The sequence below is a fragment of the Phoxinus phoxinus genome (assembly GCF_949152265.1).
Source record: "Phoxinus phoxinus genome assembly, chromosome: 3".
Taxonomy (NCBI): domain Eukaryota; kingdom Metazoa; phylum Chordata; class Actinopteri; order Cypriniformes; family Leuciscidae; genus Phoxinus; species Phoxinus phoxinus.
Genome location: NC_136878.1, coordinates 25,096,231 through 25,111,010, shown reverse-complemented (window position 1 = coordinate 25,111,010; position 14,780 = coordinate 25,096,231). Strand labels below are relative to the sequence as shown.

At 37.6% G+C, this 14,780-nt stretch overlaps 2 protein-coding genes across 3 annotated transcripts in view; both read right to left on the bottom strand.

The window, feature by feature from the left end:
- Positions 1 to 151: 151 nt before the first annotated feature.
- Positions 152 to 6,208, bottom strand: bmp3 (bone morphogenetic protein 3). 2 transcript variants are annotated; one of them, XM_079605911.1, is made up of 4 exons: positions 6,010 to 6,175; positions 5,510 to 5,860; positions 3,456 to 4,357; positions 152 to 1,953 (listed from the first exon to the last, which is right to left on the bottom strand). In XM_079605911.1, exons 2-4 carry the CDS (start codon positions 5,775 to 5,777, stop codon positions 1,762 to 1,764), a joined length of 1,362 nt encoding a protein of 453 aa, XP_079462037.1. In that variant the 5' UTR covers positions 5,778 to 5,860; positions 6,010 to 6,175; the 3' UTR covers positions 152 to 1,761. The 2 variants fall into 2 exon arrangements, with proteins under 2 accessions (XP_079462037.1, XP_079462036.1); XM_079605910.1 differs by having other exon boundaries at positions 5,510 to 6,208.
- A 2,176-nt stretch (positions 6,209 to 8,384) lies between these two features.
- cfap299 (cilia and flagella associated protein 299) overlaps positions 8,385 to 14,780 on the bottom strand; it is a 66,499-nt gene continuing 60,103 nt past the window's right edge. Inside the window, exons 5-6 of the mRNA XM_079606736.1 lie at positions 10,424 to 10,553; positions 8,385 to 8,782 (exon numbers count right to left, since the gene is read on the bottom strand). Coding sequence (XP_079462862.1) covers positions 8,660 to 8,782; positions 10,424 to 10,553 — 253 coding nt within the window. The 3' untranslated portion in view covers positions 8,385 to 8,659. The remainder of the gene's footprint in view (positions 8,783 to 10,423; positions 10,554 to 14,780) is intronic.

Below are 14,780 nucleotides of genomic sequence, written 5' to 3'. Positions count from 1 at the left end.
ACCTTATTGACCCATTAAGCAATGTACATCATGGTTGTTCCATGATGCAACTATCTCAATATAATTTTTGATTGCATAACAATGCAATCAATATTCAGTAAAATCGCCAGAGGGCTGAGTCCTTTAACAGATGATAAATAAACACATGGCTACATCATTCTTAAAACTTTATTGTTTTCATCAAACAATCTCCCGAAAGGGATTCTTTCAACTGGGAGATGTTACAAAAATAAGCATTCTCGCTCATTTGACACGAGTCATGTGATTGCTTCCTTTTGCACCCCGTCTAACCTTTGTGCAGCAAAGCTCAATGAATATTTAATGAACCCCTCTGTGCTTCACAAAATTAAGATACAGAAGGCATCATACAGACAATAAATAAATGCTTTTAAAGGTCATTTCCATATACAAATATAATTTCTTATGAAGCTTATCATACAAAGCACATCCTTTCACCTACAGCATAACATTTACAAAACACAGTGTGGCGGAAGCCTTCCAAAAAATATATTACAAAAATGCTAAAGGAGTGCTTTACATTATGTGTTTTGACGTATGTATTATATATTAAGATAATAGCCCACTTTTACATATACGTGTTCATTTCTCTGTTGTCAAAAAAACACACCCCATTTATGAACATGCAGCTTGTGATATGTCTTTGCTTTAGTTCTATGCTAAAAACAGTACAAGATGTATACAGAAAACCTTATTGGAACAAAATATCACATTTGATCCAAACTGAACTGATAAATATTCTGCCAAAATAAGACATTACATGTTACAGTCATCTTTGTGAAATATAAATATTCTAGTAGAATATACATTTTATTTAATGTTTGATTAACCTTTTAATGTTAAGGCACTTTATATAGGCATTGTTGTGTTAAAGAGACAAAGGCAAATACTCTACATACAATTTTCATAATTACCTTCCTGAATATTGTATATTGTTTGAAAAATTGCTCATAAAATAACATCTGGTTTCTTGACACTAGCAGTTTTCAGAGGAATGACAAATGAACATTACTGTAATAGAATGCGTGCATATACATTTTGAATTCAGCTAAATGTGAGGATGAAACCTTGTATTAGTCAGCCGGAAACATCATATTTACAAAGGCAAGTATCTAAAAAAAGACAGATAAAAGAAATTGTTTACAAAATGCAATGTAACATGTAGGCTTGTAACAATTACCCTTTTTGGAGGAATTTTTTATTTATTATTTTACGCAGATTGAAGACATTCAAAATATGAATATGAACTGTAAGTAACTAATATAGGTAATAATTTTAATATAATTAAAATAAATTGACAAATGTAACTAAAAAAGATATCTTTACTTTTCTTTTCCCCCCCAGAAGTCCACTTTATAGCAGCCATAGAATATGAACATTGAGAGTCAATCAATGCCTCTGTAGCAAAAATATAGCTATAAGATTATACAAACTGTACAGAAACATGATGAATGACAGCAAATGTTTGTCCCCTGTAAGCGTAACTGCTGAGGTTATAGAAACATGAGAACATCCTGGTCAAACACAGACAGAGTCTCTTCATATGTTCATATCTCAACTGATGCATGAAGCCTCCTGCTAACAGGAAGGAATTCCTTCTGGAAAAGCACTTTGCTCTTCACAATCCTTAAAGCTGTAGATAGTTCTTCAAGGGTTATGAGATGAACATCTTCAGTCTTTCTTCCAGTGCAAAAATTGGGAATCGGTTTAGGGGAGGGAGGCTGGTGGAAAAGACCAAGGCATTTACCGACAGGCACAGGAGTCCACTGTCATGTTGGGGTAGACCTTGAGGACCACGTTCTTGTCTTCATCAAAGAAGAGGATGCTGAGGGAAGACATCTTCTCCGGCACACAGCAGGGCTCTGGGATGCCCGGGACCACCCCGACCGCCCGAACGATGCTCTGGATGGTCGCATGGTTTGAAGGTTTCAAAGACTGTAAGAGGTAAAAAGCTCAAGAGGTCAGAACCTATTATAGAGTTTAGGACAGCTACACAGTTTGTTTTGCGATAAACCAGTGAAAGCACTGAAGGGTGTACAAATAGGTCAAAGGTTTCACAGACAAGGCTTAAGCCTAGTCCCAGACTAAAATGCATGTTTGAGCTGTTTTAACTGAAAACAACTTGCACTGACGTATCTTAAAATATGTCAGTGCCATTGTTTTGTCTCAAGATGCACAAAGTAATGTTGTTTCCTAAGGTATGTTTATGAAAGCTACTTAAATGTCCTAATTGAACTAAGGCCTAATCCTGGCTTAATATAAGCCCTGTCTGTGAAACCAGGCCATTATGGATGGTTTCAAGATAATCCATCGGCATTCCAATGTCTGTGAAAGGGAAATTACTCATGCTCTCACTTTTCACAATCATTCGAAGAGCAAAGAAAAGCCTGACATGGCACGGCTATTTGCTGTAGTGATGCACAGTGTTTCTGTTGTTAACTAAAACAAATCTGTTCGCTAATGAAAATAAAGCTGAGATGGAATATTTGATGAAAAACTTAAACAATTTTGTAATAAAGCAAAAACGAATAAAAATGCCATAAGTAGATTACAAAATAACTAAAACCTAAACAATGGTAAATGCAAATATAAATAAAAGCTAATAAATGAAAAGTTTAAAGTCTAATTAAAATAAAAGTTAATAAATAGTATAGTAGTATACAAACAATAGTAACATAACACTGGCAATGTACCAATATTACAATTCTGGCGTATAACTGATAAATTGTAGATATTAAAATGCTAAAGTATTTGAATAAATTAAAAATAAAACACTAAAAACTCAATTTAATCATTTTAAATGCTACAAGTGAATTTAGGAATTACAACACTATAACATACAGTATGAAAAGGGATATTAATTTTGAGATTTGCAAAAGATGACATTTAACAGTCTTATTAAATGATTTATGTTTTTACATTAAATGACTGGTAATCTATGTAAGAATATACCGATTCATTATATGTGATGTAATAACTGGTAAACTTGGTTTTCTATGATCAACTTTACTACAGAAACATAAAACTATAGTAAAACTGAAGTAAATTAGATCTTATGTTTCTCAAACTTAATCATATCACAAAGGGAAAACCATTGGTGGCGATGTCTAAATGGAAACAGGCAGGTTTTATGATCAAGGATGACATGAACGGTATAATAATGGAAGATGAATGAACTGCTGTGCTGCCTACAGTATGTTGATTTACAGCTTTTTCTTCCACTAGGTGGTGCTTATATTTCACTTCTCTACATGCATGGGTCAGTCCCTTTCCGCACTGCTCTGGTTATTTGCTCCTGGAGTTGATTGTATCACAACAGATCAGAGTGCACAACCTTTCGAAACTCATCTTGACTTTTTGCTCAATAAGAAAAGCTTACTGATTTCAGCAAAAAAGTGTGGAATTTGCGATTTTTGTAATCATACAATAATACATACCTTTGGCATGGGGAACTGACATGACCCCGAGCAGTAGTACGCATCAAACGACTTGGGGGAGATAATCCACTCGCTCCAGCCGATATCTGCAAAATCAACCTTTAAATATCTGCGAGCACAGTTCCTCGGCTCGTTCCATTGCTTCTTACGAGCTTTCTTAATGGTCTGCTCATCAAACTGCAGGAGAGGGTTCTTGTGCCGCGGGTTCTTGCGAGGCTTCTTGCGAGGGCGCTTGACTGGTTTGCTCTCCATCGGATCGTAAGGGCTGGTCTCATCCCATGTAGGTATCTCATAAGGGTACTCGGGGCCTGGAAGCTCATTGTTTTGTAGCGGCAGCAGGATGTTGGTGGACCGCCTGGTCCGATGTTGCGAGGAGACACTGCGATTATGTATTTCGAGCAGATGAAGATTAGGCACCAGTCTGCTTCTGTGTCTCTGCAAGGTGGACACGACACTCTCGGGTTCGGAGATAGCAGAGTCGTTGGCGTAGACCAGAATGTAAGGAGACCTATCTGACAAGAGTTTCTTCCAAGGTTGGCGTCCTTTTGAGTCAATGTCAATGCCTATGAGAAGCTGGTCGTGATGTTTAGCTTGGTTGACTACACGGGTAATGTCTTTCCACTGCCATGATATGAAGTCCCGGTACACTGTGGAGATGTTAATGGAAAAATGGCCGATTGTTCTGGTGGTGTTATCCACAAAGCTGAAACTCCAGACATCAAGGTGAATATGACCTTGTCTTCTGAGATTATTATGGTTAGCACAGCTCCTGTGCCTTGGGCATCTGTGGCTGATGTTCTGCAGGTCACCAATGTAGTAGTGCAGCGTTGCTGAGAGAACATCCTCAGACTTGGTGAGGGAAGTGAGGTTGAAGATTTGTAACTGCTTATCATTGATGGTCCCTAACAGGAAAAAACACACATTCAAAATAATAATAATAATAATAAAGCATGGCATTATCATCACTCTTTAACCAAAACATATCTCAGAAGGCAAATGACAAGCAAATGACTCTAGAGGGCGGTATGTTCACTCATTAAGTATCTCAGCCTGGGCTTGTTTTTTTCTTCTTCAGTCGTTTAAAAATATAGGTTCACTTTGAGGGGGATTTTGTTCCACCTGCGTACAAACAACCACTAAAAGCCAAGTTGCACGAAACAATGTCATTATTAATCGCTGCAGTGTTTCCCTTTCTTCCCGTGTTTCTGCTCTTCCCAGCGTCTTCACAATATTAGTGATGTGTAAATGTGCACGAAAGCGATTTATTCTGTTATTTAGATAACTAGTTTATTTTTTGCGAAGTTATAACAATTGAAAAGACATTACTATTTTGGTGTGGCAAGTCGCTTATTTTGATGAGAAATCTGGCAACACTGGCGCAATATGACTATCCGAGCGTCATCGTGAGAAGCGCAACTTCTCAACACCAGCGAGTTGTGGTCATAGCCTACCAGCGATTAAAGTGTATTAAACGATAATGTTTCAGACATAAACATAATTCAGTTAAATACATCAGTATCGAAAGCGTTTAATTTACTTGCAAATAGCCTACTGCAGGCAGCGAACGCTCGCTTGTTTTACAATTAAGGAGCAACCGTGTAAAGTAAAAGTAGGCTACATTTAGGCTAATTCACGTAAAAGTCTGAACACTATGTATCTAAAATTATTTATGAAAAGCCACAGGACGAGGTGTTCGTCACCTCGATCTGCTGTCTCTCAAATCTAAATCAACAGGTGTAATAGAACCAACTGCAAAACAAGCTGTCTTAAAGAGATAGTTCACTCTAAAATGAAAACTTAACAGAAGTTGGGGACTGACAGCCTCAGTCCAGGCTATGGAAAAAGATCCACTTAAAATTAATTTGTGTTGGACAGAAAAAAGACAGGTAGGGCTGCAGGTTTAGTAAATGAAGAGAGGCTTCATGGGTGAACTATCCCTTTAGGATATGACGCGCAAAACTGATGAACACAAACTCACTTATGAGGAGTGAGGTGATATTAACGAGTGCATTGCTACATTTCGTCAGCTACTACGAAATACATTTAACACCTACCCAAATGTCCTTTGAAGCCGCGGACAGTGTTGCCATCTTTGAGAGGGAATCCCGCGCTGGTGTATTTGGCGTAGAGCATCTGCATGTGTTCTGACAGCGTGTCCTGCTCGCTTTTCTTCACATATTGCTTAGCTTGCGCTTCCACTTTTTCTCCAAACTGCACGTCTTTCGAGAAACTCATAAAGGGTGTTTTAAGCACAGCACAGTATCCACAGCAGAGATAACCCCATCCCAACAGGAGCATAAACAGTCGTTGACAGCGATCCATGCTGGATGTAGGAGACTGTTGAAGCTGATTTAGGTGTAGCCTATATCAGTGCTGATGCTGAATGCGTTTCCAAACTCTTGTCTCTTGAGAAGGAGAGCATCACATGGACCACAAAAATAAGGCAAAGAGAGCGAGAAAAATAAAGTGGAAATTTAAACAAGATGTCAATTTGGTGTGCTCAAAAAGAATAGTCCAAATGCACGTTTCCAAAGATGCAGCAGATATCACAGACCTTGTGCAAAATGTACGAGGATGTCCGTGTGAGTTTGATCTGCTGTTGTCCTGATGGTCAGGCTTGATTCTCGGTTTTGTGTCTGAGCGATGCTGTTCTCAGCCAATCGCGCCTCTTCCCTGCGTTCATTGAAGGTAAAGCTTGTCGCGCTAGTAATATATAGGGCTTATGGGAGCAGTCGGACAGTGTTGGGAAGTCCAAATGATATCCACGAATCGATTCTTTTGAACAGTTCGTTTAAAAGAACCGATTCAATAAACATATTATTCTGTTCTTTACGTCACCACGTGTTCCCTAACATCTCGGCGAGGCATTCATTAGGCTATATTCTTGGCTACTAATTTTAAGAGAGTTTATTGTAAGCACTGCTCCATTGAAGCATTGATCCAGCTAAGAAAAACTAATTAATTTAGAAACGAAATATTTGCATTTACACTAAACAATAGAAACCAAAATTCATTCACATCACTTGCTTGAAACAGTTTTTGCATTTTTAAATAGAAGCTAATTTATCAAAACCAACTCCTGTTTCAAATGCGTAAAAAACGTAAGCTACAAAGCTATTCGTAATTGTATCCAGAATATTATTATTTATTTTTTTGCTATAATGAAGTTCTTTAGTAGGCTACTTTCCGCACCAGTGGGTCAAATCAAGGTTTGGTTCCTCAGGCGGTTCTCGATTCACTAATTCAGTTGTTAACCCGTATAATTGCGAGTCGGACTTATCCAATAGATTCACTTCGACCGACTCGGCTATAGAATCACTATTATTCATTCAGTCTGACTCAAGAAGAACGAATAGCCTAGTTTAGACCGGTTTTGTGAACCTTATCAACTGATTTATTGTAGATAAGTCCCGATACAGTCGGATATTATTCTTCACAAAGAGAAGAATGTGTAGCCTATTTTCGAGAGAGAACGAAATAAGTGATGAGTAGCTCTATAGCCTCTAAAAATACAACACGTGAAAAATGCATTATGTATAGTCTCGGATGCACGCTTAGGGCATCAAAACAAACCCTACACAGACTTTTACGTCTTCATCGTACACTATTCACACCCCCAGCTGTCTTTGAGCGACTGGGTGAGTCATGTGGATCTGTGTTGTAATGCTCGATAGTGAGGTCCGTGAAACGTCTCTCAGCAAAGCTGTGTGTCTGGGTTGACGCGCTGAATGACATGGCTTATGGAGAGCATTAAAGGCTCTCTGTCCCATTTAGTTGAGCTCAATGGCGATGAGCAGACACATCCTGCACAGCAGAGTCTGATCCGGATGCAGCACCGCGTCCCCTGCGCACACCAGACCCGCGAGCACGGCTTCAATGTCCGCTGTCACGGTCTCTCTTTCAGGATCATTGAGGAGGAAGTGATTGACTCCCACCCCAGACATCTGATGCCAGTGGACTTATTTTCAAGATATGATTTTGTCAGATCTACCCGAGGTGTAATTGCTGTATAGTGAGAAATTATGTGGTCTGCTGTCAATAAACTATATTTATCATGTTTTATAATGTCCCACTAAACTCCCTTAGTCCACTTTAGGATAAGAACCCAGATTTTCACAAGCACATCTGCTATGTTGATTTGTAGGTGTATGAATGAGCTGTGCCGTTGTGAGGGACTGAAGTGGGCAGTTTCATCACACTGCCACTCCACCACATGAATAACGACTGTGGTCTGTTAAGTTAAACAGTTATGAATGTGGGTGAATCACCACCCACTTCTTGAGCCCTCATCCTGGTGATTAAACAGAATATATATATAAAACATATATATATATATATATATATATATATATATATATATAGCTATATAAATTCTAGCATGGATTAAGTTTTGTTTAATTTAGTAGTGTGACATTCCTATTTGTTAATTGCCATTTTGTAAACTGTTGGCCAACAACTAGAGTATAACTATTGAAGTACCACAATGGCACCAACAACAACAAGTACCATGAGCCACCACACTAGCAATATCTTGTTGTCTCCTTTTTGTAAATTCTCAAAGACAGAATTATTGACTGATGGATATCTAATGCCGGAACTCTCTTCAGTATCTTGATCTGAAATCATGTGGAATGGGTGTCCTTGTCTATTTCATGGAGTGTTTGGCAGCTTTTAGTCAAAATGAAGCTACACGCAGTCGAGGGGACATGAAAGAACCCCCATGTTTCTAAAGGGCTTTATCTTTGATTTGTTCAGACAAACAGAGGAGTTGTTTTAGATAAGAATACAATACAAAGCTCAGGTTCCTAAGTAAGTGACTGCAGCATCAGACATTCTCTGAAAGCGATGTCACTAAGTGCCTCAAACGTGTGATTGCAGACGATAATGGCAACAGTGGTTAATAGAAATAAAAATAGCATGACAAAAAAAAAAAAATCAGTAGGCTAGGCTACATTTTTATTAAAATGTCTTTAAATATTTAATATAATGAACAAGTTAGTGTATCAATATAGCAAGATTCTTATTTATTTATTTTTTATAAATAATGGTGGGCCCTAAAGATCAAAACGCACAGCTCTACCATTCAACACATCCAGATGCTGTGCACAATATAAAGTCAAAATTATTATGAAATACTTACAGATTAAAACTGTTTATATGTAGATGAAATTAGTGGCTCCAAGTTTTTATTTTTTACAATACATTTAATTGGAGAGTGGTGCACAGGAACTGGTCGCGGGTTTTCTGGTGACGTGGTCATAAATTACAACATGCACATATAGGTCAGATCGGACAGGAGTTCGGATGAAGCTATCACCAGGTATTGCCTGTTGGGTTAAAGAAATAGTAATTAGGATTAAACTGATTCTTTTTAAGATATACATTTTAACCATTTTATTTATTGAAGAATTCTTGCTACATCAGTTCAAATGTAATTCAGTAGAAGACCACAACTGGATCTTCTATAGTAAGTTTAGATGGTGGCCAACCTACTTAGAGGAATAAATCTCACAAGTTATACTCGAGAAAACATTATTCACTGCACTAATTAGTATTTTCACACTGATCTTTAACAGACATGGTATTACCCATTTAATTATATTCAATTAATATATACAGTATATACATTTTCTAAATAACCCACAATAATGTCTATATTAAATGCCATCTAAATGCCTATTTATACTGAAGTTGAAAAAAAAAGATATATATCTTGCAGTATAAGTGTGATTTGATGTTTAAACATGAGTCTGGGTGTGACTTTAATATATGAACTCCATAGGGTGCCTCCACCAAGAATAAATACGATCTTAAGGCAGCTGGGATCCATTATTAAAGAGTAACTGTTTCAGAAGATTTAGGTTTACATTCATTCTATGCATTTACTGTTCATCAAACTTGTCTGGGCTAACATACCAATTTTGTTTAGAGCCAGGATAAATGCAAACATATGCTGAACATTCCCCCCAAAAATGAAATAAAGCAAACGAAAAGCATTAGCTGTTGATTTATAAGGATTGGTTATCAAACTAAACCACCAACAGCTACTTTGAAGGGATAACAATTTCCATCAAAAGCAAACAAAACCCAAAGAAGAAGAATTTAAGTAAATTGTTTTTAAATGTTCACAAAACCGGCTGTATCTAACAAGGGCAATAAAACAAACAAACAAACAAACAAAAAACAAATCAAATCTAGGCTTTAAAATGCCATGGTTTGTATGAAGGAATGCATCCACATGGGCAATGAGGTCATGCCTGGTGGGGGCCTGAGGTTGGATTCTGGGTGCACAGGCGGTTTCAGTGTCTGGGTTCCTTAGCCTCCCCTCGTTTTTAATAGCCGGCCTGGTCGGGGTGTGCTCGACCACAGGCAATACTCGCCTCTGCCATCTCGCCCTCAACGAGGCAGCCTGGGCGAGTTTGTGTTCAAAGAGGTCGGTCTGCAGCGTTGCCTCTTTTCTAAAATAGCATGCACTCATAGCTCCTGGGCACAAAGGCAAAAAAAATTGTGGCACAGGTTCCAGGACTGAATTTCGCGGTTCGTTCTAGCCCACTCTGACGGATATTTCGAGAGATTGGAACCAAAATGCTACCCAGGTGCAACAATACAATCTCTCCACTTCACACGGAGGCTATTTGATATCACGAAAGAACGGCTTCACATGGGATGACTCTTGATCATTGCTGTAATGCTTTTTTATTTGTGCACTGCAAGATAATATATTTGTCTTAATGAACCTCATTAACTGATTAGACACTACATTTAATAGTGGTACAGAGACAATTCAATGTTCCTGTTTAAATCTTAAGTCTTCAGTCTTGAGATATTCATTAAACCAATACTCAATTTAACGTAGTTCAGGTGTTTATTTACTCTTGGATGTTAAATGAGAGCTAAACACGACAGAGAGGTCAGCACTCTCTGTTTACCAGTGTATCACAAGTTCTGCTCATATCAAACATGCTCACCTCTGGGTCAACATTCAAGATTTTCGTGTCGTTCCTGCACTGGAAGAGCAGACCGCTTGGATTCTCTGTGATTACCTCATAGTTTGAGCTGGCATTGTGTTCGGCCACCTGTGTTCCCCAGTTGTAGAAGCTGAAAATAGTTAGGGTTAATATGCTTATAGTTTAGAGATATTAAAATGCATGACTTAAAAGTTTTGACAGAAAAACATTGCAGTATAGATGAAAGGCTTTGCTGACTATAGTGAAAAAAATAAACTATAAAGTAAAAAAAGTTCACCTGACAAAATGTCTTGTGTGCTATTCCAGTTTGATAAAACATGCACTTAGAACGCCAGGTGTAAAGTTGTGTGTAAGGAATTGTAAGAACAATCATGCTCTTGACATTTAGAATTACATTAATAGTGGCATGTACCTCTTAGCATGTAATTCAGAAGATCTTTTTACACGTTTCTAAAAATGTCTAATGACTGAAAGCAAACTATGGATGTAGAAAATAATTCATTAGTTTTCTATACGCCTTCTAAGTCTAACTCTAATGGCAAAGTTTAACTGACAGCTATTAAATGTGTAAAGCACAAATTGCAAGACATAAGGACTTTTTGGTGTAGGGAACTGTCAGAAAAGCAGGTGCATGCATGTAAACAATTATAAGATATATATTTTTTACAGTTTTGTCAGTTTCATTGCATAGGCAAATGTACAATATAAGAAAAGTCTGTAAAATAGGGCACAATGTACTGTGGTAATATGAAGGAATTTAACATTTTCCAAATAGATTTTTCACAGGTGTTTTACCCATATTTTGAATTACACATCACATTGCTTTCTAGGGCTAAAGGAAATGTCTATAAACTTAACAGACAATGTCCTGGGAGGAAGTTAGTAACATGTTTCGTTATTCTGCAATTTTTTTCTCCAATTTCCCATGTGAAATTTTTAAAGTTTAAGAAGTTTAAGGCTTGTTACTTTGAAAGTTAGTCATTTTACTATTTTAGGCTTCGGCATGCTTGTTGGACAGACGTTTCACTGACATATCAGTTTCCCTCTAACTGAGTACAGAGACTCTGGGACATTTATTTGAATATGTTCAATAATAGATGCACAACTTCACAAATCTGCATTCACACTTGAGCTTCAACTAAACTTTCAAGACATTCCAGGGCTAAAGAAACACTTTCTCAAAGCTACAACCAAAAATTCCTATGTCCACACTGATCAATGTAAAGATTGAGAACCAGCAGGCCACTCAAAATGGCAGTGAGTATAGATCTAAATGTAATTAATGCAGGCAATGAGAAATAGTGAAAAAAGAGACGGTCTGGCTTGTGTTAGTGGTTCTCATAATAAGCTCAACTGCTGGAAGACAGCTGCTTTGCAGAAAAAGAAATCTAAATGTCACACTCTGAGGCAGTGAGGGTTGCTCCAATGGACCTCAGCTTTTCCCAAGCAGTACTTTGTGGTCCAAGAACAAAGCTGGACTTTGGGGAGAGGCACTTTATGAATCCGAGGGAGAGGCACATGGATGCAAGAGCATTTTATTCTCTCGCTGTGATAACACTGTGGACGTAAGCCAGCGCTCTATATGTTTAGTATTGCTGCAATGCTACTTAACAGTCCATAACTCTGTAAAATGTTTATGACCTTAACCTCAAGGATATAAATCAGTAAACAATCTTATATGCAAAATAAAAAAAACTTTGAGATATGATCCTCATTTGGTTGATTTCAAGCTAGGGACGAGTTGGTTCAGTAGCAATCCCTGGTTCAGTATAAAGTCAGTATAAAGACACTTGGATTTTAGCATGAGAGTAAAATATTTTATGGGATTATCCAATAAATCCATAATAAATCTAGATTAATCAGGGATTAATTTCATTGTGATGTTAAGTATTTATAGAACTGAAAATACGTTATAAAGTCCTTACAAACACAGGAAGACAGTTGCCAGTCTCCCTGCAAGACTTGCCCTGGATCAGCTTTTCTTTACACACCCAAAAAAGGACACGATTAAAGTCCATTTTTCCAGTGCTCAGTAGGCCCATTCTATGGCTGTACTATCTTGAAATATCTCCAGTTTATAATAATCTATTACATGACTCTGTGTGTAAGAGAGAGAACGCATGATGGAAAGACCGCTCAAACTTCTCTGTCCACCGTTTCCTGTCAAGGCGACCAGAAACCATGGTGCTGGTCACCAAAGCAAACAAAATTGTGCTTGAAATGAAAAGACTGGCTAATAAGATGTAAATAAAATGTAATGGTCTGAATCAAACATCCTCGCAGGGTCTCCGCTTGGCATTTTGCATCACAGGAAAGACTTCCTTCGGTTACCATCGGAGTGACTACCATCACGGTAAACATGGCAGACCCACACAAAGACAAAGATTCTGTGGAGAAATACAGTGATGCATGAAATGACAAGTTTAACCCTTATTCTGTTTGCCTTTTGGATCAAACTATCTAGTCCTACATGGATTTTTCTTGGAGTCTTCACTTTTCTTCCTATTCTTCTCTCCATATAGTTTGTGACATACAAAATGTAAAAAGTTTGTGAGGGACTTAGAAGCAAGGATGCATATTCACTTCCTCCTTTTTAAAATAAGGTTTGACAGCATTTTCTGTGTCTATTTATACTGAAACGCCATATAGCAATTATAATTTTTGGGTTGACCACTTTTATGCAATGGTAAACCACTTACTTTTGGTCGAAGAAACAGGACAGATGTGAGATATTTTAACAGAGAACATGAAAAGATGGGCAGAAAAATGCTCCAGAGCCTTTCAATTTTCGAGTCACAGGAAGCGGGAAGACCGACTTGGGCTCCCTGAGTATTTGGTCTGAGCATTCTATTTGTTTTGTGATTGAAAAAAGCTGCAACTTGCCTTATTTGAACATGTTCTTTGGCAATTTCGGTCCCATATTGTCCCTGCAGACATCACCAGGTGATGAATGCTTGCTTAATGAAATGCGTGAAATGTTTAATATTCATAGTGCAGCTGGCACCCCACCCACACTAACTTACCAACGTGTGAAAAACCAGGGCTTTGTGGAAACAATTATCGTTCTGTTAATGATAGGTCTGCATCTTTACCATTACACTATAAAACACAGAGAGAAAAGGATGTTTGTGTACGGTAGTGCTCCATGGTTACCAAACTAAAGCCTGATGGAGTGTTTTAAAAATCCATCAGCTGTAACTCTATCAATGAGAAAGCGAATAGTTCAGTTTGTAAACTAGAATTAGTGAGATATCTGTAAATGTGCCATTCAATATAACCAAAGAAAGCCCCAAGTTTTTTCTATACAAAGGATGTATCTATCTATATCTAATTACTTTCTTTTTTAGTTAATTTCACTTTTGTTAGCCCGTTTTAAAATCCTCTACATTGACAAGAATGTGATTGTCCTCAGCTGGTGGCCATGACTTTCGTACTCTATATTTTTGTGGTGAGGCAGTCAAAGTCTGTCAGCTGTAGTGTGGATTCATGCATCTGTACGGGAAGAACACAGCATCTGCTCCATTTTAGTGGCAACCACAAGCACTGCCTTTTATTGTTCCCGTGAGAAGGATGGTGGAGGAAAGAGAGAACACAGAAAGAGAGAACACAGAAAGAGAGAAAAAAGCGACTAAAAGAGAAATAGGGAGTGAAAGAGAGATGGGGCTGAGAGTACACAGGAAATGAGAATGCTTATGCTGTAGTGTACTTCCTTTACTTCCTTTGATTAGATAATGTGCTGTGGCAGTTAGGATGTGGATATACAAACACAAACATGCCTGTATTTATTAAACATAGACTGCAGACTGCAGTCTTTCATCACATTATTTTATTCATATTTATTTGGGGTTCACAGTTTTATATGTCGTGTTTTGGCAGAGTGGGCAAGGCATTCATGGCAGTGCACACCTGATGTAGAACATTCATTTTTGTTATATATGAAAATGTTTATGTTCAAGTTTTATCCGACCTGGTCCATGTAACGCTTCACAATTCAGTTTTCAGACCATGCAGTGGAAAAATTCAAAGAAATGAAACCAAACGTTTTTTCCCCGTTACTTCATCAATGGATAATTTCCATAATGCATGTCCTATTTTTTTTAATTTTCTGAAGTCACAATTTAGAAAAAGTGAAACTGAAAAAAGGACAGAAAATGGCAATTATCCGCAAAGTAACCGGAAGGAATGAAAAAAAACCATTTGGTTTAATTTTTTATTTTATTTTTGCATTTGCAATGTATATGGTCTGAAAACTGAATTGTGAAGCGTTACATGAACGGACCCATCCTATTTATTGTATTAATTGACATTTTATTTTACTCTTGTTCTTACAGTAATAGTCAAGTTTATGCAGTCAAGT

Bases quoted from the DNA above. Each gene is read 5' to 3' on its own strand.
- bmp3 (XM_079605910.1), bottom strand. From the start codon at position 5,777: ATGGATCGCTGTCAACGACTGTTTATGCTCCTGTTGGGATGGGGTTAT. The intron at 4,358-5,509 runs GTAGGTGTTAAA...TTTTCCTGTTAG, and splicing joins CGGCTTCAAAGGACATTTGG to GGACCATCAATGATAAGCAG. The intron at 1,954-3,455 runs GTATGTATTATT...TACCTCTTACAG, and splicing joins GTCAGTTCCCCATGCCAAAG to TCTTTGAAACCTTCAAACCA.